General features: G+C 35.3%; 2 protein-coding genes across 2 annotated transcripts; both read left to right on the forward strand.

Annotated features, from left to right (window-relative positions):
- Positions 1 to 14555: 14555 nt before the first annotated feature.
- On the forward strand, positions 14556 to 16601 carry LOC123468986 (the record flags this gene model as incomplete). Its single annotated transcript, XM_045168060.1, has 2 exons — positions 14556 to 14933; positions 15567 to 16601. Coding segments are annotated over exons 1-2 (1413 nt in total), but the record flags the coding sequence as incomplete, so codon positions are not given.
- Positions 16602 to 17159: 558 nt separating this feature from the next.
- LOC116934978 lies at positions 17160 to 18735 on the forward strand. Its single transcript, XM_045168061.1, has 2 exons — positions 17160 to 17897; positions 18532 to 18735. Exons 1-2 carry the CDS (start codon positions 17160 to 17162, stop codon positions 18733 to 18735), a joined length of 942 nt encoding a protein of 313 aa, XP_045023996.1.
- The last annotated feature ends 5530 nt before the right edge of the window (positions 18736 to 24265 follow it).

Genomic DNA, 24265 nt, shown 5'->3' on the forward strand with positions numbered 1-24265 from the left:
TACATGTACACAGAATCAAATATACTTGTATTCAATGTGAATACACTGTGATACCATGAGTTTTTACTTCTATATGTAAACAGGATCAAATATACTTGTATTCAATGTGAATACACTGTTATATTATGACTTTATACTTCTACATGTAAACAGAATCAAATATACTTGTATTCAATGTGAATACACTGTGATACCATGAGTTTTAACCTCTATATGTAAACAGGATCAAATATACTTGTATTCAATGTGAATACACTGTGATACCATGAGTTTTTACTTCTATATGTAAACAGGATCAAATATACTTGTATTCAATGTGAATACACTGTTATAATATGTGTTTATACCTCTACATGTAAACAGGATCAAATATACTTGTATTCAATGTGAATACCCTGTGATACCATGAGTTTTTTCTTCTATATGTAAACAGGATCAAATATACTTGTATTCATTGTGAATACACTGTGATACCATGAGTTTTTACTTCTATATGTAAACAGGATCAAATATACTTGTATTCAATGTGAATACACTGTTATATTTTGAGTTTATACTTCTATATGTAAACAGAATCAAATATACTTGTATTCAATGTGAATACACTGTGATACCATGAGTTTTAACATCTATATGTAAACAGGATCAAATATACTTGTATTCAATGTAAATACACTGTTATATTATGAGTTTATACTTCTACATGTAAACAGAATCACATATACTTGTATTCAATGTGAATACACTGTTATATTATGAGTTTATACTTCTACATGTAAACAGAATCAAATACTTGTATTCAATGTGAATACACTGTGATACCATGAGTTTTAACTTCTATCTGTAAACAGGATCAAATATACTTGTATTCAATGTGATTAAACTGTTATATTATGAGTTTAGACTTCTACTTGTAAACAGAATCAAATATACTTGTATTCAATGTGAATACACTGTTATATTATGAGTTTATACTTCTACATGTAAACAGAATCAAATATACTTGTATTCAATGTCAATACACTGTGATACCATGAGTTTTTACTTCTAAATGAAAATATTATCAAATATACTTGTATTCAATGTGAATACACTGTGATACCATGAGTTTTTACTTCAATATGTAAACAGGATCAAATATACTTGTATTCAGTGTGAATACACTGTGATACCATGAGTTTTTACTTCTATTTGTAAACAGGATCAAATATACTTGTATTCAATGTGAATACACTGTTATATTTTGACTTTATACTTCAACATTTAAAAAGAATCAAATATACTTGTATTCAATGTGAATACACTGTTATATTATTATTTTATACTTCTAAATGTAAACAGAATCAAATATACTTGTATTCAATGTGAATACACTGTTATATTATGAGTTTATACTTCTACATGTAAACAGAATCAAATACTTGTATTCAATGTGAATACACTGTGATACCATGAGTTTTAACTTCTATGTGTAAACAGGATCAAATATACTTGTATTCAATGTGATTAAACTGTTATATTATGAGTTTAGACTTCTACTTGTAAACAGAATCAAATATACTTGTATTCAATGTGAATACACTGTTATATTATGAGTTTATACTTCTACATGTAAACAGAATCAAATATACTTGTATTCAATGTCAATACACTGTGATACCATGAGTTTTTACTTCTAAATGTAAATAATATCAAATATACTTGTATTCAATGTGAATACACTGTGATACCATGAGTTTTTACTTCTATATGTAAACAGGATCAAATATACTTGTATTCAGTGTGAATACACTGTGATACCATGAGTTTTTACTTCTATTTGTAAACAGGATCAAATATACTTGTATTCAATGTGAATACACTGTTATATTTTGACTTTATACTTCAACATGTAAAAAGAATCAAATATACTTGTATTCAATGTGAATACACTGTTATATTATTATTTTATACTTCTAAATGTAAACCGAATCAAATATACTTGTATTCAATGTGAATACACTGTTATATTATGAGTTTATACTTCTATATGTAAACAGAATCAAATATACTTGTATTTAATGTGAATACACTGTGATACCATGAGTTTTAACTTCTATATGTAATCAGGATCAAATATACTTGTATTCAATGTGAATACACTGTTAAATTATGAGTTTATACTTCTACATGTAAACAGAATCAAATATACTTGTATTCAATGTGAATACACTGTGATACCATGAGTTTTAACTTCTATATTTAAACAGGATAAAATATACTTGTATTCAATGTGAATATACTGTTATATAATGAGTTTAGACTTCTACATGTACACAAATCAAATATACTTGTATTCAATTTTAATACACTGTTATATTATGTGTTTATACTTCTACATGTAAACAGAATCAAATATACTTGTATTCAATGTGAATACACTGTGATACCATGAGTTTTCACTTCTATATGTAAATAATATCAAATATACTCGTATTCAATGTGAATACACTGTGATGCCATGAGTTTTAACTTCTATATGTAAACAGCATCAAATATACTTGTATTCAATGTGAATACACTGTTATATTATGAGTTTATACTTCTACATGTAAACAGAATCAAATATACTTGTATTCAATGTGAATACACTGTGATACCATGAGTTTTAACTTCTATATGTAAACAGGATCAAACATACTTGTATTCAATGTGAATACACTGTTATATTAAGACTTTATACTTCTACTTGTAAACAGAATCAAATATACTTGTATTTAATGTGAATACACTGTGATACCTTGAGTTTTAACTTCTATATGTAAACAGGATCAAATATGCTTGTATTTAATGTGAATACATTGTTATATTATGAGTTTATACTTCTACCCAACCCAAAATCCATGGCAATTAATTGCCTAAGTATGCAATAAATTGCATACGATTAATTGTGTTTTAACATGTTTTTATCATATGTTAATAAGATTTTATCATGCTATCATGAACTACAGTATGCAATAGACATACTTAAATACAATTCATTGCGTGTTTAAATAGTAAATTGCATACTAACACGATTAATTGTGTGTTAACATGTTTTTATCATATGTTAATAAGATTTTATCATGCTATCATTAACTACAGTATGCAATAGACATACTTAAAATCAATTCATTGCGTGTTTAAATATTAAATTGCATACTAACACGATTAATTTTGTGTTAACATCTTTTTATCATATCTTAACTTGATTTTATCATGCTATCATGAACTACAGTATGCAATAGATAAACTTAAATACAAGTGAATGCGCGTTGAAAAAATAGTACGCAATAACTTTAGAATAAATCATGCACTATTGAATTAAACATATGTAAACGTTATTTTCACGTACTATCCTGCAAGTTTTTTCCGCAATTAAAAAATTAACACAATAAAATTGTGCTCATTACGTACTAAATTGAACAATAAAAAATTAGACAACAGAAATTTGTATTTTTATTCTCGATCGACATCGCCTTCTTCGTCGGAACCACTTGCGTATTCTGGTGGGGAATGGTCAGCTGTATTGGACGAATGGTCATCATCATCATCACTATCAATCCTCAGTTGTTGCTCCTGGTGATGATCGTCGTTGTGAAACATTTTATTACTAGCTACGTCTCCTCCAATAATGTATTCCCTGTCGACTGGTTTGTACAATAGCAAACGAAAAAAATAAAAAAATAGGTAAAAGAATAAATAATTGCACGATACTACGCGTTTTCGCACTAAATCACGCAATTAATTGTAAGATAAAAGTGACGGTGTCAACTGTGCGATAAATTGGGGCTTATTGGATGTTGGGCAATTGAATAATTGATTACCATAGTTTATGTTAGGATGACGACGAATACACTCATTTTGAGCACGCATCTGCCCAACAACCGTACGCCTATTTACAAGTCCCATGTTGAGTCGCATACGGTAGTATGTGGTTCTTGGTATGGCAACTGGTTCACAGTTCAGTCTTTTCAGCCAAGACAAATAATTGACTGGTGTGTTAGGCTTCTTCATCTCACGACTTTTATAAATTATCTTGTGGCACGAGTAGACGCAATGTTTACGCGCACGTGAAAATGTTATGAGAACAAATCTCTATGAACTACTGCTGAAAATTTACCAGACAAAAATTCGAGATTTCTGTAACGTAAGCATGTAAAAACTTGACTGAACCTAAGTTGTCTTTTCCTTTGTGTTAAGTAACCCTTCCCTGTTTATTCAGTCACGCAACCAACAATAATCCATTACCTTACCCTACCCAAATATAGAGCATTTGATGGGGTTTCTTCGTTTCTTAAACACGCCCACCTTAGTAAACAATTCATCGGCTTATTTTGGGTTCCATATTATATGTAATAAAATTCGCTATTAATAAATATGCTAAAATGAAACTAAAAAATATATCCTATAATTTTCATATGTCAAAGATCGTGTTGCAACATTTTAATTTTATTAAATTACCGAATAAAATGTGGTTTGACAGAATACTGTTTAGTCATATCCCTGTAGCAGACGGAAAACTAGACATAATTCAGTGTGAAGAATCGAAACACGTGAGACGCTACGCGTGAAGTGCTTATTAAAACTAGCTTTTTTCTTGATTTATTATTTGATTTTAACGGTGATAATTTGATTTGGTTTGTGATGCCTTCCACGAAAAATTTGGATTTTTTCCAATTCAAGGATCACGAGAAGGTGAAAAAAGAAGGAGAAGTCCGAAAGGGTATTTCCACTTTTCTCAACAATAACAAACAGAAGTTGAAGAAGCTCCAAATAACAGCAGCAAGTAATAAAGTAACGGTCTCGTCAGCACAATAATTGTCATTATTGAACGATGAAATACAATTACTTGATTAATTCAAATTCCTCTAAATTAAATTTTTATTTAATGTGAGATAAAATACGTGATTCTAATAACAGGTATCATGCAATAATAAATAAATATTATTTTGAAGTAAAAACAAGCGTAGTGTCCAATACTTCAGTATGCAATAAATCGTGTGATTTTCGTGTGATAAAATTCGTGATTCTAATAACAGGTATCATGCAATAATAAATAAATATTATTTTGAAGTAAAAACAAGCGTAGTGTCCAATACTTCAGTATGCAATAAATCGTGTGATTTTCAATTAATTTCAGTTAGTGTCGTATACAATAAATCATACCAGAAACATAAAATTACCACTCACTTTGTTACTAAATAAACTTCGTACACTATAAATTGGACATAAGTACGTAATTTATCATCATTGCCTGAAAAAATTTTTTTCTATACTTCATTATGTTACCACCCAATTAGGTACGTTACAACCCAATTAATTGTCTTAGGAAATTGTTTCAAAATAACTGCGTGTTAAAACATACAATTATATTGCCAAAAACAGGCAATTAATTGCCTCGGATTTTTGGTTGGGTACATGTAAACAGAATCAAATATACCTGTATTCAATGTGAATACACTGTTATATTATAAGTTTATACTTCTACATGTAAACAGAATGAAATATACTTGTGTTCAATGTGAATACACTGTTATATTATGAGTTTATACTTCTACATGTAAACAGAATCAAATATACTTGTATTCAATGTGAATACACTGTGATACCATGAGTTTTTACTTCTATATGTAAACAGGATAAATATACTTGTATTCAATGTGAATACACTGTGATACCATGAGTTCTAACTTCTATATGTAAACAGGATCAAATATACTTGTATTCAATGTGAATACACTGTGATACCATGAGTTTTTACTTCTATATGTAAACAGGATCAAATATACTTGTATTCAATGTGAATACACTGTGATACCATGAGTTTTAACTTCTATATGTAAACAGGATCAAATATACTTGTATTCAATGTGAATACACTGTTATATAATGAGTTTAGACTTCTACATGTACACAGAATCAAATATACTTGTATTCAATTTGAATACACTGTTATATTATGTGTTTATACTTCTACATGTAAACAGAATCAAATATACTTGTATTCAATGTGAATACACTGTGATACCATGAGTTTTCACTTCTATATGTAAATAATATCAAATATACTCGTATTCAATGTGAATGCACTGTGATGCCATGAGTTTTAACTTCTATATGTAAACAGCATCAAATATACTTGTATTCAATGTGAATACACTGTTATATTATGAGTTTATACTTCTACATGTAAACAGAATCAAATATACTTGTATTCAATGTGAGTACACTGTGATACCATGAGTTTTAACTTCTATATGTAAACAGGATCAAATATACTTGTATTCAATGTGAATACACTGTTATATTATGAGTTAATACTTCTACATGTAAACAGAATCACATATACTTGTATTAAATTTGAATACACTGTTATATTATGAGTTTATACTTCTACATGTAAACAGAATCAAATATACTTGTATTCAATGTCAATACACTGTGATACCATGAGTTTTTACTTCTAAATGTAAATAATATCAAATATACTTGTATTCAATGTGAATACACTGTGATACCATGAGTTTTTACTTCGATTTGTAAACAGGATCAAATATTCTTATAATCAATGTGAATACACTGTGATACCATGAGTTTTTACTTCTATATGTAAACAGGATCAAATATACTTGTATTCAATGTGAATACACTGTTATATTATGAGTTTAGCTTCTACTTGTAAACAGAATCAAATATACTTGTATTCAATGTGAATACACTGTTATATTATGAGTTTATACTTCTACTTGTAAACAGAATCAAATATACTTGTATTCAATGTCAATACACTGTGATACCATGAGTTTTTACTTCTAAATGTAAATAATATCAAATATACTTGTATTCAATGTGAATACACTGTGATACCATGAGTTTTTACTTCGATTTGTAAACAGGATCAAATATACTTGTATTCAATGTGAATAAACTGTGATACCATGAGTTTTTACTTCTATATGTAAACAGGATCAAATATACTTGTATTCAATGTGAATACACTGTTATATTTTGACTTTATACTTCAACATGTAAAAAGAATCAAATATACTTGTATTCAATGTGAATACACTGTTATATTATTAGTTTATACTTCTAAATGTAAACAGAATCAAATATACTTGTTCTCAATGTGAATACACTGTTATATTATGAGTTTTAACTTCTATATGTAAACAGGATCAAATATACTTGTATTCAATGTGAATACACTGTTATATTATGAGTTTATACTTCTACATGTAAACAGAATAAATTATACTTGTATTTAATGTGAATACACTGTTATATTATGAGTTTATACTTCTACATGTAAACAGGATCAAATATACTTATAATCAATGTGAATACACTGTGATACCATGAGTTTTTACTTCTATATGTAAACAGGATCAAATATACTTGTATTCAATGTGAATACACTGTTATATTATGAGTTTAGCTTCTACTTGTAAACAGAATCAAATATACTTGTATTCAATGTGAATACACTGTTATATTATGAGTTTATACTTCTACTTGTAAACAGAATCAAATATACTTGTATTCAATGTCAATACACTGTGATACCATGAGTTTTTACTTCTAAATGTAAATAATATCAAATATACTTGTATTCAATGTGAATACACTGTGATACCATGAGTTTTTACTTCGATTTGTAAACAGGATCAAATATACTTGTATTCAATGTGAATACACTGTGATACCATGAGTTTTTACTTCTATATGTAAACAGGATCAAATATACTTGTATTCAATGTGAATACACTGTTATATTTTGACTTTATACTTCAACATGTAAAAAGAATCAAATATACTTGTATTCAATGTGAATACACTGTTATATTATTAGTTTATACTTCTAAATGTAAACAGAATCAAATATACTTGTTTTCAATGTGAATACACTGTTATATTATGAGTTTTAACTTCTATATGTAAACAGGATCAAATATACTTGTATTCAATGTGAATACACTGTTATATTATGAGTTTATACTTCTACATGTAAACAGAATAAATTATACTTGTATTTAATGTGAATACACTGTTATATTATGAGTTTATACTTCTACATGTAAACAGAATCAAATATACTTGTATTCAATGTGAATACACTGTGATACCATGAGTTTTAACTTCTTTATGTAAACAGGATCAAATATACTTGTATTCAATGTGAATACACTGTTATATAATGAGTTTAGACTTCTACATGTACACAGAATCAAATATACTTGTATTCAATTTGAATACACTGTTATATTATGTGTTTATACTTCTACATGTAAACAGAATCAAATATACTTGTATTCAATGTGAATACACTGTGATACCATGAGTTTTCACTTCTATATGTAAATAATATCAAATATACTCGTATTCAATGTGAATACACTGTGATGCCATGAGTTTTAACTTCTATATGTAAACAGCATCAAATATACTTGTATTCAATGTGAATACACTGTTATATTATGAGTTTATACTTCTACATGTAAACAGAATCAAATATACTTGTATTCAATGTGAGTACACTGTGATACCATGAGTTTTAACTTCTATATGTAAACAGGATCAAATATACTTGTATTCAATGTGAATACACTGTTATATTATGAGTTAATACTTCTACATGTAAACAGAATCAAATATACTTGTATTCAATTTGAATACACTGTTATATTATGAGTTTATACTTCTACATGTAAACAGAATCAAATATACTTGTATTCAATGTTAATACACTGTGATACCATGAGTTTTAACTTTTATATGTAAACAGGATCAAATATACCTGTATTCAATGTGAATACACTGTGATACTATGAGTTTTTACTTCTATATGTAAACAGGATCAAATATACTTGTATTCAATGTGAATACACTGTTATATTCTGAGTTTATACTTCTACATGTAAACAGAATCAAATATACTTGTATTCAATGTGAATACACTGTTATATTATGAGTTTATACTTCTACATGTAAACAGAATCAAATATACTTGTATTCAATGTGAATACACTGTGATACCATGAGTTTTTACTTCTATATGTAAATAATATCAAATATACTTGTATTCAATGTGAATACACTGTAATACCATGAGTTTTTACTTCTATATGTAAACAGAATCAAATATTCTTGTATTCAATGTGAATACACTGTGATACCATGAGTTTTTACTTCTATATGTAAACAGAATCAAATATACTTGTATTCAATGTGAATACACTGTTATATTATGTGTTTATACTTCTACATCTGAACAGAATCAAATATACTTGTATTCAATGTGAATACACTGTGATACCATGAGTTTTAACTTCTATATGTAAACAGGATCAAATATACTTGTATTCAATGTGAATACACTGTTATATTATGAGTTTGTACTTCTACATGTAAACAGAATGAAATGTACTTGTATTCAATATGAATACACTGTTATATTATGAGTTTATACTTCTACATGTAAACAGAATCAAATATACTTGTATTCAATGTGAATACACTGTTATATTATGAGTTTATACTTCTACATGTAAACAGAATCAAATATACTTGTATTCAATGTGAATACACTGTGATACCATGAGTTTTTACTTCTATATGTAAACAGGATCAAATATACTTGTATTCAATGTGAATACACTGTGATACCATGAGTTTTTACTTCTACATGTAAACAGGATGAAATATACTTGTATTCAATGTGAATACATTATTATATTATGACTTTATACTTCTACATGTAAACAGAATCAAATATACTTGTATTCAATGTGAATACACTGTGATACCATGAGTTTTAACCTCTATATGTACACAGGATCAAATATACTTGTATTCAATGTGAATACACTGTGATACCATGAGTTTTTACTTCTATATGTAAACAGGATCAAATATCCTTGTATTCAATGTGAATACACTGTTATAATATGAGTTTATACTTCTACTTGTAAACAGGATCAAATATACTTGTATTCAATGTGAATACACTGTGATACCATGAATTTTTACTTCTATATGTAAACAGGATCAAATATACTTGTATTCATTGTGAATACACTGTGATACCATGAGTTTTTTCTTCTATATGTAAACAGGATCAAATATACTTGTATTCAATGTGAATACACTGTTATATTTTGAGTTTATACTTCTATATGTAAACAGAATCAAATATACTGGTATTCAATGTGAATACACTGTTATATTATGAGTTTATACTTCTACATGTAAACAGAATCAAATATACTTGTATTCAATGTGAATACACTGTTATATTATGAGTTTATACTTCTACATGTAAACAGAATCAAATATACTTGTATTCAATGTGAATACACTGATCCGGAGAAAAGGCGACATAAGAAAATTTGGCACCTTCGTAATACATGACGCTCAATTTTCCCTCGATGTCTTTGTATCCATTCCTTATAAGTAGCTCATTCCTTTCATGACAGCTGGCCAGACTCTGTACGAAAGTGATATCTGTGACATTTCTCCCTCCGTTTTGTTCTCCTGTGTTTCTTCCTCAGATAAGGTCAGTCTGCGTGATTTATGTTACATATGTGTTTAACTCTCCTTGCTTAATACCTATCTTTCTTTTAGACTTGTGTGTGTGTGTGCATGTGTGTATTTTGACTCGTCGAGATAGTCAATCGCCTAGTGATCGACTGGATCACCCAGGTATCCCTCATTGAAAATGTTATGCACTGTTTCTTTTCTAATCGCCTATTCAACCTAGGCACTATCTTAACATCGATAGAAATATAATCCATGCAAGTCTCGATCTGAGTTTATTGACTCCGCACGATCTTTAAAGCCGATCAAGAGCTCCAAAACATACACTGTTATATGATGATATGATGATGATCCTGTTTACATATAGAAGTTCAAACTCATGGTATCACAGTGTATTCACATTGAATACAAGCATATTTGATCCTGTTTACATATAGAGGTTAAAACTCATGGTATCACAGTGTATTCACATTTAATACAAGTATATTTGATTCTGTTTACATGTAGAAGTATAAAGTCATAATATAACAGTGTATTCACATTGAATACAAGTATATTTGATCCTGTTTACATATAGAAGTAAAAACTCATGGTATCACAGTGTATTCACATTGAATACAAGTATATTTGATCCTGTTTACATATAGAAGTTAAAACTCATGGTATCACAGTGTATTCACATTGAATACAAGTATATTCCATGCCGTTTACATATAGAAGTAAAAACTCATGGTATAACAGTGTATTCACATTGAATACTAGTATATTCCATGCAGTTTACATATAGAAGTAAAAACTCATGGTATAACAGTGTATTCACATTGAATACAAGTATATTCCATGCAGTTTACATATAGAAGTAAAAACTCATGGGATAACTGTGTATTCACATTGAATACAAGTATATTCCATGCAGTTTACATATAGAAGTAAAAACCCGTGGTATAACAGTTTATTCACATTGAATACAAGTATATTTGATGCTGTTTACATATAGAAGTAAAAACTCATGGTATAACAGTGTATTCACATTGAATACAAGTATATTTGATGCAGTATACATATAGAAGAAAAAACTCAAGGTATAACAGTGTATGTTGGGAATATATCTCGTTCCCAACATCCGACAACACGAGCTGGAAGACGGACGCGAGTTCCATTACGTTTTATTGAATATGATTTGGGTGGCCCTCGCTAGGAGGCCACCATGTTACAATTTATTTTGTGTAGCCCCGCCCCTCGGCCTACCGGCCGGAAAATGTACAGGGCAAGGGGCAATCAGTTACAGAATATACCTCACATCGTCAAGACAGCAACCAGTGCTCCCGTGTGTTCTTTATTTCATCATCACATTTTCTCTTTTCTAAGGTAAGTTCAGACACGGGCTGAACAAAATCTTACATGGTCCTTCGAACCGGAGACCAATATCCTACATGGTCCTTCGAACCTACATGGTCCTTCGAACCGGAGACCAATATCTTACATGGTCCTTCGAACTAGTTAAGTAATTTAAATTTACTAAGAAATTTCGCTGTCTGTGGACTGTGGGGAGACGTAACTCACCCCTAAAAATTTTTTTCTTTCTTTTCTTATTCGGTGAACACCACGTGTTAGCCGCAGGGCAAATTTTTCCCTTTTTCATTTTTTGCTACTTACGTCGTAGTAACTGCGACAGTAGACGGGTAAATAATTGTCTTGTAAAAAAAAAAAATTTTTTTTCTTTTCTCTTTTTTTCCACCGCGTGGTCAGTGGCGGCCATTACGGTGGGCTCAACCTAGCTCAAGCTAGGAATCTTTGGAGAAACCTCCACGAAGGTTACCTCCCCGTAAAATATTTTTTTTTGAAACACTTTAATTCTTTTTTTCTTTTTTCTCGTTTGCTATTTTTTTTTGTCTTCTCTATTTCGAGCCAAAGAGTTTGAGTTTTTTTTGCCTCTCACTCACGTGGTCTGTGGCGGCCATATTGGATTGAATTTCTTTACTCTTCCTTTTCAAAAAAATTTTTTTTTTCTTCTTCTTTGTTTTGTTGGAGGTTCCTCCATTAATTTCCCTTCTTCTCGTTTGTCCTCCGCCATAGCGGAGCACCTCGGGTCTCCAAACAAGCCTAAAAAATTAGGGACTCAGAGAAGATCAAAAGGGCGCAGAGGCGTAAGGCGGGTCTGGAAAGGCCGTGGACAGGGCCCACACTTCCGAGAAGATTCCACAACACCCCGGAAGGTCGGCGCCAAGTTGCAGCCTACAACCACCACGTGGAAGCAACCGCTGCAGCCAATCCAGATACCCAAAAGACAACAACCTCGCCCCTGGAGTCTCTTCTCCCAATAATCGTGCGGCACATGCCACTCTCGGAATTGAAGGAGGCCATCACTCCAAAGTACTCCGGAGACATCCGGTACAAACCAAAGGTAGAGGAAGGGGCGGCAGCATCAGCATCGCCAATCGGGCACCCCGAACGCGATCCCGGGCCTTCAACAGCGGAAGCCCCGGATAACGACCTGATACAACTGTTCCCAGACGAAGAACCGGAGCCCCTCCCACCACCAAGTCGTATCGAATATAATGCATTTAAGTTTGGCTCGAAAATTAAAGGTGGACGCGGACATCCTCTAAACCTTCCACACCTCGACCCAACGCCTTATATTCCACCTGATACCCGAAATAAATTCCGCCCCAAAAGTATCCTGGACAAACCGCACCGCGACCCGACCCCCGTGATCAAACCCATCACCATAAACGAGAAGGAGGAAAAGAAGGAGAAGAAATAGCAATAGAAGAAGAAGAAGACATCATAATCATCGAAATTGACCCTGACGATCTAATCGATCTTTACCACGAATTATGATTGTTCTACAGTAATAAACATAAAACTAAAAATCCATTGTTGCCATTTCCTTTTCTTTTTTCTAAACTGGAGAGTAATTTAATAATTACACTCCCTAAACGAAAAAACTTTCTTACATATTTAGAAATTAGGCAACGCCAATCTCTATTTATTTAAATTTCGAGGCAGCAACTATTTTAAAAATTTAAAAAATTAAAAAAAAAAAAAAAAAAAATTTTTTTTTTTTTTTTTTTTTTTTTTTTTTTTTACGCCATCTGGCGCTCAAAATAGCAAACTTTTTTCCCTTTTTAAATTTTCAAACATTTTCTTCAGAACTGAACGTCTTACGCCATCTAGCGCTCAGATTCGAAACTCTTTCTTTTTTGTTGGTGATCTCACAATCAAATTTTTTTTCTCTTTCAAAGAAACGAACGTCTACGCCACATAGCGTTCAAAATTACAACTTCTTTTGTACACTTCAGAAATTGTGATATTTTCTTTTTATATTGAAGTAGTACGCCACTAATTATTATATTCTTTCCAAGAATTCCAAAATTTTCATTTATTTCATAAAAAATTGCAAATTAATGCAACCTAGCCTTTAGAAATAACGCTTGGTGGATCACCTTTTTTTAAACTTATGATTTCTTCGCTACTTCTAAACCTTGCTTTGAATTCTTTATGCCATTGGAGGAGCCAAGTTTTTTGCACTCCGCTTAATGTCCAATAATCTTAGATCGTGCTAAGCCATTGTCCAAACCTCGTGACACCTGTATAACTGACAACAAAGTCGGTAAAGTGCTCTAAGTTACCGAAAGCTAACTAAGAGCCAAATTTATTCGCCACATCTCACAGTCGCCTAGTAAAGGAAGGAAGAACATCCCAAGCCAGTGGAGTTTAAAAAATACGCCCACTGTTTGGAGTACAGCGAAACGCTACTCCCTTCCATTACTCGCAACTGGTGGCAACACGAAAGCTAAAAGCTTTCAACTCAATTTTTCGCCCACTTCTTTAAGGGAAATCCAGAAGTCGGACCCAGCTGTTACTACTAAGAATCAAACAACGGAAAAGGTCGGAAAAACCCGACATCAACTGAAGAAATTTCGGTGATAGGAGCAGGAAAATCCAAGCCCCCCTTTTTCTTTTTGCCTTAGTTCGTTCCAGCAACCCAAATAAAAATGTCACGAGGGGCATCGGCAACACGCGCAGGCCTGAAAGGCCACCTTACTAGGACGATGGACAAAATCAAGCAGTACAAAAACCTCTCCATGACGGCAGAACTGGATAACGACCTTGCAACGGAAACCGAACTCCTCAAGCAACGTTACCAGAAATTCATCAAGGCAAGCGACCAAGTTAGATGGAACTTACAATCCACTAACGCCACCGAGGAGCAAATCGAACAAGATTACTCCGCAGTGGCAGAAGTCGAAGAAGACATGAGTGCTGTACTCGCTCTAGCCAAAAACAAACGCGAGGAGTACAAACGTCAACTGGACGCTGAGTTCCAAGACCAGCAAAGAAAAGACGAGCGAAAACGGGAAGAAGACAGAAGCAAGGTGCTGCATGATTTGCTCACACAACAACAGCAAGCCTTTGCAGCACAAGTCCTTCAGCAACAACAGGCCTACGCGCAACAAATTCAGCAGCTGATAGCTCAAAACCAAGCTACGGCACAAATTGCAGCCGCAGCCGCTGCTGCTCTAGCAGCAGCCGCTGCTGCTCCAATAGCAGCCGCTCCTGCTCCAGTAGCAGCCATACCTGCACCACAATCAACACGCCTTCCCCAAAGGCAAATCAAACACTTTAAAGGAGATATCCTTGAGTGGACGTCATTCTGGGAGAGCTTTAACGCCTCCATCCACTCGTCCACAATGTCGGACGTCCAAAAATTCGACTATCTCAAAGAATATCTCAAGGGGGAAGCATACTTGTGCGTGGAAAACTTGGAACTGACTGCAGCAAACTACAACATCGCCATTGCTGAATTGAAAAGGGTCTATGCCAAACCAAAGGCCCTCATTCAAACCCATCTATGCAAATTTGATAACCTGGCTCCTGTTAAGTCTATGACAGACGTATCGGCTCTTCGAAGACTTCAGCTCACCGTCCAGTCGCACATAAATGCCTTGGAGACCCTCGGGGTACAAAAAGACACCTTTGGAGGACTCCTGGGCACAAAATTAATGAAATTGCTTCCTGCAGAATTGCAGAAAGAATGGTCGAGTTCCGATGCAAACGACATCACCGACATCACAGCCCTGCTGAATTTCATCAGGGATCAAGTCGACGCTGCTGAAAGGTACAGCCGATGGAAATCGGAAACGGTTAAAACTCCACAGCAGACGACAACAACCACACCGGCGAAACAGCCACCAGCTGCTACAGCCTCTCAACTGGCGATTGGAGCTAGATCCCAACTAGCTCCACAAACCAGAAGATATTCAAAACAAAGCACACAGCCATCAAATACACCACCAGGACGACAAGACAACTTCATCGTCCGACAATGCACAAGACCGTGCATTTTCTGTGGGGAAATACACTACCCCACGGTTTGTCCAGTAAACCTCAAGGACAAAAAGGCCATAATCGCCAGGCAGAAAAGGTGCGTCAGATGTTTCAGCCCTAATCACGAAACTTCAAACTGCCCCACCAACTACTTATGCAAACACTGCCAGGCGACACACCACACCGCCCTCTGTGACAAAAAGGTGACAAGATTTGCACACACCGGAAACAATGCCCCAACGAACGTCATGGCATCTGTCTCCAGTGCAAACACCTACGGCGATCTCGTGGTGAAAACGGCAACAGTGATGGTGGTAGGCCCCAATGGTAAAGAAACCAGGGCAATATTATTCATTGATGATGGCAGCCATAGATCCTGGGTCACCAGATCTATTTCAAAATCGCTGAATTTGAAGATAGTGGCCGTGGAAAATATCGGGACGAGAGTCTTCAAACAAAGGAAACCCAATCCAGTAGAGCAAATCAACGCAGTGGAATTGGCGGTTCGGGGCACCTGGAAAGGAGCCCCACTCGTCAAAATAACAGCCCTGGAAACGGACTACATCGGAGACACTGGACCCTACTCCCACACGGCATTCGCAAGACACCTGTGGTTGGAAGACGAAAAAATGGCTGACGACAGGTTTGAAACCAACAGCCAAGAAAAAGAAGTCGGCATTTTAATCGGAGTCGACCAAATGTTTAAGATCATTCCTAACGAACCGGCTATCCAAAGTCCGTGCGGCCTTAGAGCATACAACACAAAACTAGGTCGCATGATAGCTGGACCTTCGAAGGAAAAAAGATCGAAAAAAGAAAAGGCAATAATCCAGCAAATGCTACAATGCAGTAGCTTTTCCAATCATCAAACAGTATCATCGTACGCAGCCAGATGTCTCGATTCAGAATTTTATTTTACGAATCCCTCCGAAGATATGGACGTAATGGGAGCCGGCAAGGAGGCCAAAGAATTTTCGCCCGCCCAGCCGAGGCCTATGGAAGAAATTTCCAGCCAGGAGCTCAACCATACCTCCAAAAACAAAAAGGAAAAACGGAAAATCGTAAAAGAAGAATTGAAACGGCAAACGGACTTTGACTTATCTCTGTTCTGGAAGCTGGAACACTTTGCCATTTTAGACGATTGTGATGCAGTGGAGCCAGACGATGCTCTCAGCTCCTTTGGCGACAAAATCACCCGTCAAAAAGATGGGCGATACTGCACCCCAATCCCGTGGAAAACGGACAAATGGAGGCTAGAAAAAAATTTCCTGATGGCAAAAGGAAGACTGGAGAGTCTATTGAAAAGACTCAAAAGAACACCAGAGCTTCTATCAGCCTACCATAAGGAAATAGACCAGCTTCGCGTCCAAAACTTCGTAGAGGAGGCAGACCAGAACTACGAAGGACTCCACACTTATCTGCCACACCATCCTGTCATCCGACAGGACAAAAAATCCACGAAGATTCGACCGGTATTCGACGGGGCGGCAAAATCAAAGTATGGCCCAAGCCTCAACGATGTCTTAGAAACCGGCCCGAACCTAAATCCCGATCTGCTAGCCGTCTTAATGCGATTCCGTTTGAACAAAATCGCATGGATAGCAGACATCGAAAAAGCTTTCTTAAACATCGCCCTGCATCCTGAAGACGCCGAAGCTGTCAGATTCCTGTGGATCACGGAGCTAGAAACGCCAAATCCGCCTCTAGTGGCATACAAGTGGAAACGAGTCCCATTTGGGCTCAGCTCCAGCCCATTTTTGCTGCGAGCTACCCTAAACAAGCACCTAGACGGCATGGAATCAATCTACTCCACCACAGTAAGACAGCTCAAGGAGCAAATTTATGTTGACGACTACCTTGGAGGCGCCGACAACATCTCCACAGCCAAAACCAGGATACAGGAGACAAAATCCATCTTCCAGGAGGCAAAACTCAACATGCGAAGTTGGGTCACCAACGACAAAACAGTTCGCAAATTTCTCAGTGAAAAGGGGCTCATCAACCCCATAGTGAAAATTTTTACTCAGAAACTGGAAGAAGGTCAGCCTAAGGTCCTAGGGATTCGATGGGATACCGAATCCGACACCTTCCAATTCGATCCCGCACCTATCATCGAAGCTGCGACAGAATTGGGAGAACTAGTGACCAAAAGAAATATTTTAAGAATATCGGCAAGAGTATTCGATCCCATTGGGTTTCTAGCACCCACAACGCTCCTGCTGAAAATAATCTACCAGAAACTTTGGGAAGCCGAAATTGACTGGGATGTGGAAGCGCCTCCTGAAATACGGAAGACATGGATAGCAGCCATGACTGGGTTGAACGAGTTTGCCAACTTAAAAATCCCACGCTGGATAGGCTACTCGAAAAGGGTCATACAAAATGCAGAAATTCATGTCTTCGGCGACGCATCCGAGGCCGCTTATGGAGCCGTTGCCTACGCAAGGCTACAAAGCAAAAACGGCGACACAGTCATCCATTTTCTTGCTAGCAAGACAAAAGTGGCGCCTCTCCCAAAGAAAAAGGTCACCTTACCAAGATTGGAGCTATTAAGCTCACTTTTGGCGGCACGATTGGGAGAAAAACTCAAGAACTTTCTCCACATCGAATCGTGGCGAACTATATTCTGGGCTGACTCTCTAGTGGCACTTGGCTGGATCCGAGGAGACACCAACAGGTGGAAACCATTCGTCAGGAACCAAGTCGATGCTATTAAGAAACTTTCTGGCCCAAATTGGTGGCGGCACTGTCCAGGCGTCCAAAATCCTGCGGATCTCGCCTCGCGGGGAGCGCCAGCCGCAACGCTGGTACACTCCGAGCTATGGTGGAACGGACCATCATGGCTGAAAGAAGACGAAACCAAATGGCCGGATTCAACGCCCGAGGTAGAAGAACCCAGTATCCATGAAAGAATCGAAGCGGAAGCAAAATCAAAAACCGTCACCATGTCGGTAGCTTCCGTGGAGCCAGCCACTCCAGTGGAATGGCACCTGGATCGAATTCCGTCTTGGAATCGACTACTCAGAAGAACTGCTTGGATACTGAGATTCGCCTCCAAAAACCGCCCCACAAACGCCACACAAGTGAAGACTCCAATCAAGACAGGAGACGGAAAACAGATAATGGTAGAACATCTAAAAGTAGAGGAACTGACGAAGGCAGAGCTACTTATTTATAGGCAGCTCCAAAAAGAAGCTTTTCCCAAGACGTTTCAGGATCTGCAAGAAGGGCGGCAACCGCACCATAAGGAGAAAATTGCCGCACTCCGACCCGTGTGGGACGCAAGAGACAAGTTGATTAGAATAACAGGAAGAGTAGAGCTAGCGCTAAGAGACAGGGAGATTGAACCCGCCATCTTGCTTCCCGCTCAACATCCAGTCGTCAAACTAATCATCCAAGATCGACACGTCTCGCTAAAACACGCTGGAGTTAAAACCACTCTATCGGATCTAAGAGAACGTTTTTGGATCATCAAAGGACGCCAACAGACCAAATCAGTCTGGCACGCCTGCGTCAAGTGCCAACGGCTATCTTCACCGCCATTCAGAGAAATAGCTGCACCTCTACCGATTAATCGACTGAAACAAGCGAAAGCCTTCGAAATCACGGGTGTTGATTTCGCAGGGCCGCTATATTACAAACACCCAACATTGCGTAAGAAACGCAAGCAAACGGATCCTACATCCTCCACGGATCCCTCGCAAACGGATGGTTCGGCTTTGGAGCCTACGGTAGAGCCTCCAGCGATGGAGCCCATTGAAGAACCTCCAACCACAGAACCAACGGAGGAAAACGAAGAAAACCTCCAATTGGACGAATCCTCAGCCAAAAAGAAAGGCACAATTAAACAGCCAAAGAGCTATGCCTGCCTATTTACTTGTGCTGTAACGAGGGCCGTCCATCTGGAGCTAACAAAAACGATGTCCGCGCGCGACTTCCTCCTCGCATTTCGAAGATTTTCCGCCAGGAGAGGTAGCGTCTCCATCATGTATTCGGACAATGCCCAAACATTCAGATGCGTCTCGAAACACTTGAAAGTCTTAAGATCCGACCCAGCGATCCACGACCTTCTGGCAATGCGGAAAACCGAATGGATTTTCTCGGCCAGCCTAGCCCCATGGTGGGGAGGGTTCTGGGAGCGCATGGTGCGGACGATGAAGGATTTGTTGAGGCGCTCCAATGGTCGTGCATGTCTGGAATACGACGAGCTAGAGGTTAGTCTCATTGAAACCGAGAGCGTGGTGAATGCACGGCCACTCACCTACGTGGCAGAAGGGAGCGACGACCCGCTCCCCATCACCCCGAACCAGTTTCTCAACAATAGGCGTTCGAACTGCACTCCGCCGGAGCCAGCCGAAAACCTCATGGCTCCCGACGCAACCAATTTGAAACTGCTGGAAATGGATCGTCAACGTAGGGAGTATGTCAGCGATATCTGCGAACGATTTGTGACGGATTACCTTCTCCAAATCGACAAGTTCCACTGTAAAGGGGGACCCGGCCGCAAGATCCGGGTAGGAGAAGTTGTCATCATTCACGATGACAACACCAAGCGCCTTATGTGGACGATAGGAGTAGTGAAGGAGCTAATCACTAGCAGAGACGGGTTGATCCGTTCGGTTATGGTCAAAACGCCGAACGGGAACCTTATCAACCGTGCCATTCAATCATTACACCCCTTAGAGCTACGTGAGGATCAGCCGGACGACATCGAAATTCCACCTACGCCAGAGCTGGAATTGGAACCAGAAGAAGCAACTCCACCCGTGGCCGCCGCAGATCCAGTCGAGCAGGGAGAGCCGTGGACCACGGGCTCTGGTGGGGAGTGTGTTGGGAATATATCTCGTTCCCAACATCCGACAACACGAACTGGAAGACGGACACGACTTCCATTACGTTTTATTGAATATGATTTGGGTGGCCCTCGCTAGGAGGCCACCATGTTACAATTTATTTTGTGTAGCCCCGCCCCTCGGCCTACCGGCCGGAAAATGTACAGGGCAAGGGGCAATCAGTTACAAAATATACCTCACACCGTCAAGACAGCAACCAGTGCTCCCGTGTGTTCTTTATTTCATCATCACATTTTCTCTTTTCTAAGGTAAGTTCAGACACGGGCTGAACAAAATCTTAAACAGTGTATTCACATTGAATACAAGTATATTTGATGCAGTTTACATATAGAAGTAAAAACTCATGGTATAACAGTGTATTCACATTGAATACAAGTATATTCCATGCAGTTTACATATAGAAGTAAAAACTCATGATATAACAGTGTATTCACATTGAATACAAGTATATTCCATGCAGTTTACATATAGAAGTAAAAACCTGTTGTATAACAGTGTATTCACATTGAATACAAGTATATTCCATGCTGTTTACATATAGAAGTAAAAACTCATGGTATAACAGTGTATTCACATTGAATACAAGTATATTTGATGCAGTTTACATATAGAAGTATAAACTCATGGTATAACAGTGTATTCACATTGAATACAAGTATATTTGATGCAGTTTACATATAGAAGTAAAAACTCATGGTATAACAGTGTATTCACATTGAATACAAGTATATTCCATGCAGTTTACATATAGAAGTAAAAACTCATGGTATAACAGTGTATTCACATTGAATACAAGTATATTTGATGCAGTTTACATATAGAAGTAAAAACTCATGGTATAACAGTGTATTCACATTGAATACAAGTATATTTGATGCTGTTTACATATAGAAGTAAAAACTCATGGTATAACAGTGTATTCACATTGAATACAAGTATATTTGATGCAGTTTACATATAGAAGTAAAAACTCATGGTATAACAGTGTATTCACATTGAATACAAGTATATTCCATGCAGTTTACTATATAGAAGTAAAAACTCATGGTATAACAGTGTATTCACATTGAATACAAGTATATTTGATGCTGTTTACATATAGAAGTAAAAACTCATGGTATAACAGTGTATTCACATTGAATACAAGTATATTCCATGCAGTTTACATATAGAAGTAAAAACTCATGGTATAACAGTGTATTCACATTGAATACAAGTATATTTGATGCTGTTTACATATAGAACTAAAAACTCATGGTATAACAGTGTATTCACATTGAATACAAGTATATTTGATGCAGTTTACATATAGAAGTAAAAACTCATGGTATAACAGTGTATTCACATTGAAATACAAGTATATTTCATGCAGTTTACATATAGAAGTAAAAACTCATGGTATAACAGTGTATTCACATTGAATACAAGTATATTCCATGCAGTTTACATATAGAAGTAAAAACTCATGGTATAACAGTGTATTCACATTGAATACAAGTATATTCCATGCAGTTTACATATAGAAGTAAAAACTCATGGTATAACAGTGTATTCACATTGAATACAAGTATATTCCATGCAGTTTACATATAGAAGTAAAAACTCATGGTATAACAGTGTATTCACATTGAATACAAGTATATTTCATGCAGTTTACATATAGAACTAAAAACTCATGGTATAACAGTGTATTCACATTGAATACAAGTATATTTGATGCAGTTTACATATAGAAGTAAAAACTCATGGTATAACAGTGTATTCACATTGAATACAAGTATATTTGATGCAGTTTACATATAGAAGTAAAAACTCATGGTATAACAGTGTATTCACATTGAATACAAGTATATTCGATGCAGTTTACATATAGAACTAAAAACTCATGGTATAACAGTGTATTCACATTGAATACAAGTATATTCCATGCAGTTTACATATAGAAGTAAAAACTCATGGTATAACAGTGTATTCACATTGAATACAAGTATATTCCATGCCGTTTACATATAGAAGTAAAAACTCATGGTATAACAGTGTATTCACATTGAATACAAGTATATTCCATGCAGTTTACATATAGAAGTAAAAACTCATGGTATAACAGTGTATTCACATTGAATACAAGTATATTCCATGCAGTTTACATATAGAAGTAAAAACTCATGGTATAACAGTGTATTCACATTGAATACAAGTATATTCCATGCAGTTTACATATAGAAGTAAAAACTCATGGTATAACAGTGTATTCACATTGAATACAAGTATATTCCATGCAGTTTACATATAGAAGTAAAAACTCATGGTATAACAGTGTATTCACATTGAATACAAGTATATTCCATGCAGTTTACATATAGAAGTAAAAACTCATGGTATAACAGTGTATTCACATTGAATACAAGTATATTCCATGCAGTTTACATATAGAAGTAAAAACTCATGGTATAACAGTGTATTCACATTGAATACAAGTATATTCCATGCAGTTTACATATAGAAGTAAAAACTCATGGTATAACAGTGTATTCACATTGAATACAAGTATATTTGATGCAGTTTACATATAGAAGTAAAAACTCATGGTATAACAGTGTATTCACATTGAATACAAGTATATTTCATGCAGTTTACATATAGAAGTAAAAACTCATGGTATAACAGTGTATTCACATTGAATACAAGTATATTTCATGCAGTTTACATATAGAAGTAAAAACTCATGGTATAACAGTGTATTCACATTGAATACAAGTATATTCCATGCAGTTTACATATAGAAGTAAAAACTCATGGTATAACAGTGTATTCACATTGAATACAAGTATATTCCATGCAGTTTACATATAGAAGTAAAAACTCATGGTATAACAGTGTATTCACATTGAATACAAGTATATTTCATGCTGTTTACATATAGAAGTAAAAACTCATGGTATAACAGTGTATTCACATTGAATACAAGTATATTCCATGCAGTTTACATATAGAAGTAAAAACTCATGGTATAACAGTGTATTCACATTGAATACAAGTATATTCCATGCAGTTTACATATAGAAGTAAAAACTCATGGTATAACAGTGTATTCACATTGAATACAAGTATATTTCCATGCAGTTTACATATAGAAGTAAAAACTCATGGTATAACAGTGTATTCACATTGAATACAAGTATATTTGATGCAGTTTACATATAGAAGTAAAAACTCATGGTATAAAACAGTGTATTCACATTGAATACAAGTATATTCCATGCAGTTTACATAATAGAAAAAAAAACTCATCATGGTATATAACAGTGTATTCACATTGAATACAAGTATATTCCATGCAGTTTACATATAGAAGTAAAAACTCATGGTATAACAGTGTATTCACATTGAATACAAGTATATTCCATGCAGTTTCACATATAGAAGTAAAAACTCATGGTATAACAGTGTATTCACATTGAATACAAGTATATTCCATGCAGTTTACATATAGAAGTAAAATCACATAGTATAACAATGTATTG

Source organism: Daphnia magna, unplaced genomic scaffold, assembly GCF_020631705.1.
Source record: "Daphnia magna isolate NIES unplaced genomic scaffold, ASM2063170v1.1 Dm_contigs478, whole genome shotgun sequence".
Lineage (NCBI taxonomy): Eukaryota > Metazoa > Arthropoda > Branchiopoda > Diplostraca > Daphniidae > Daphnia > Daphnia magna.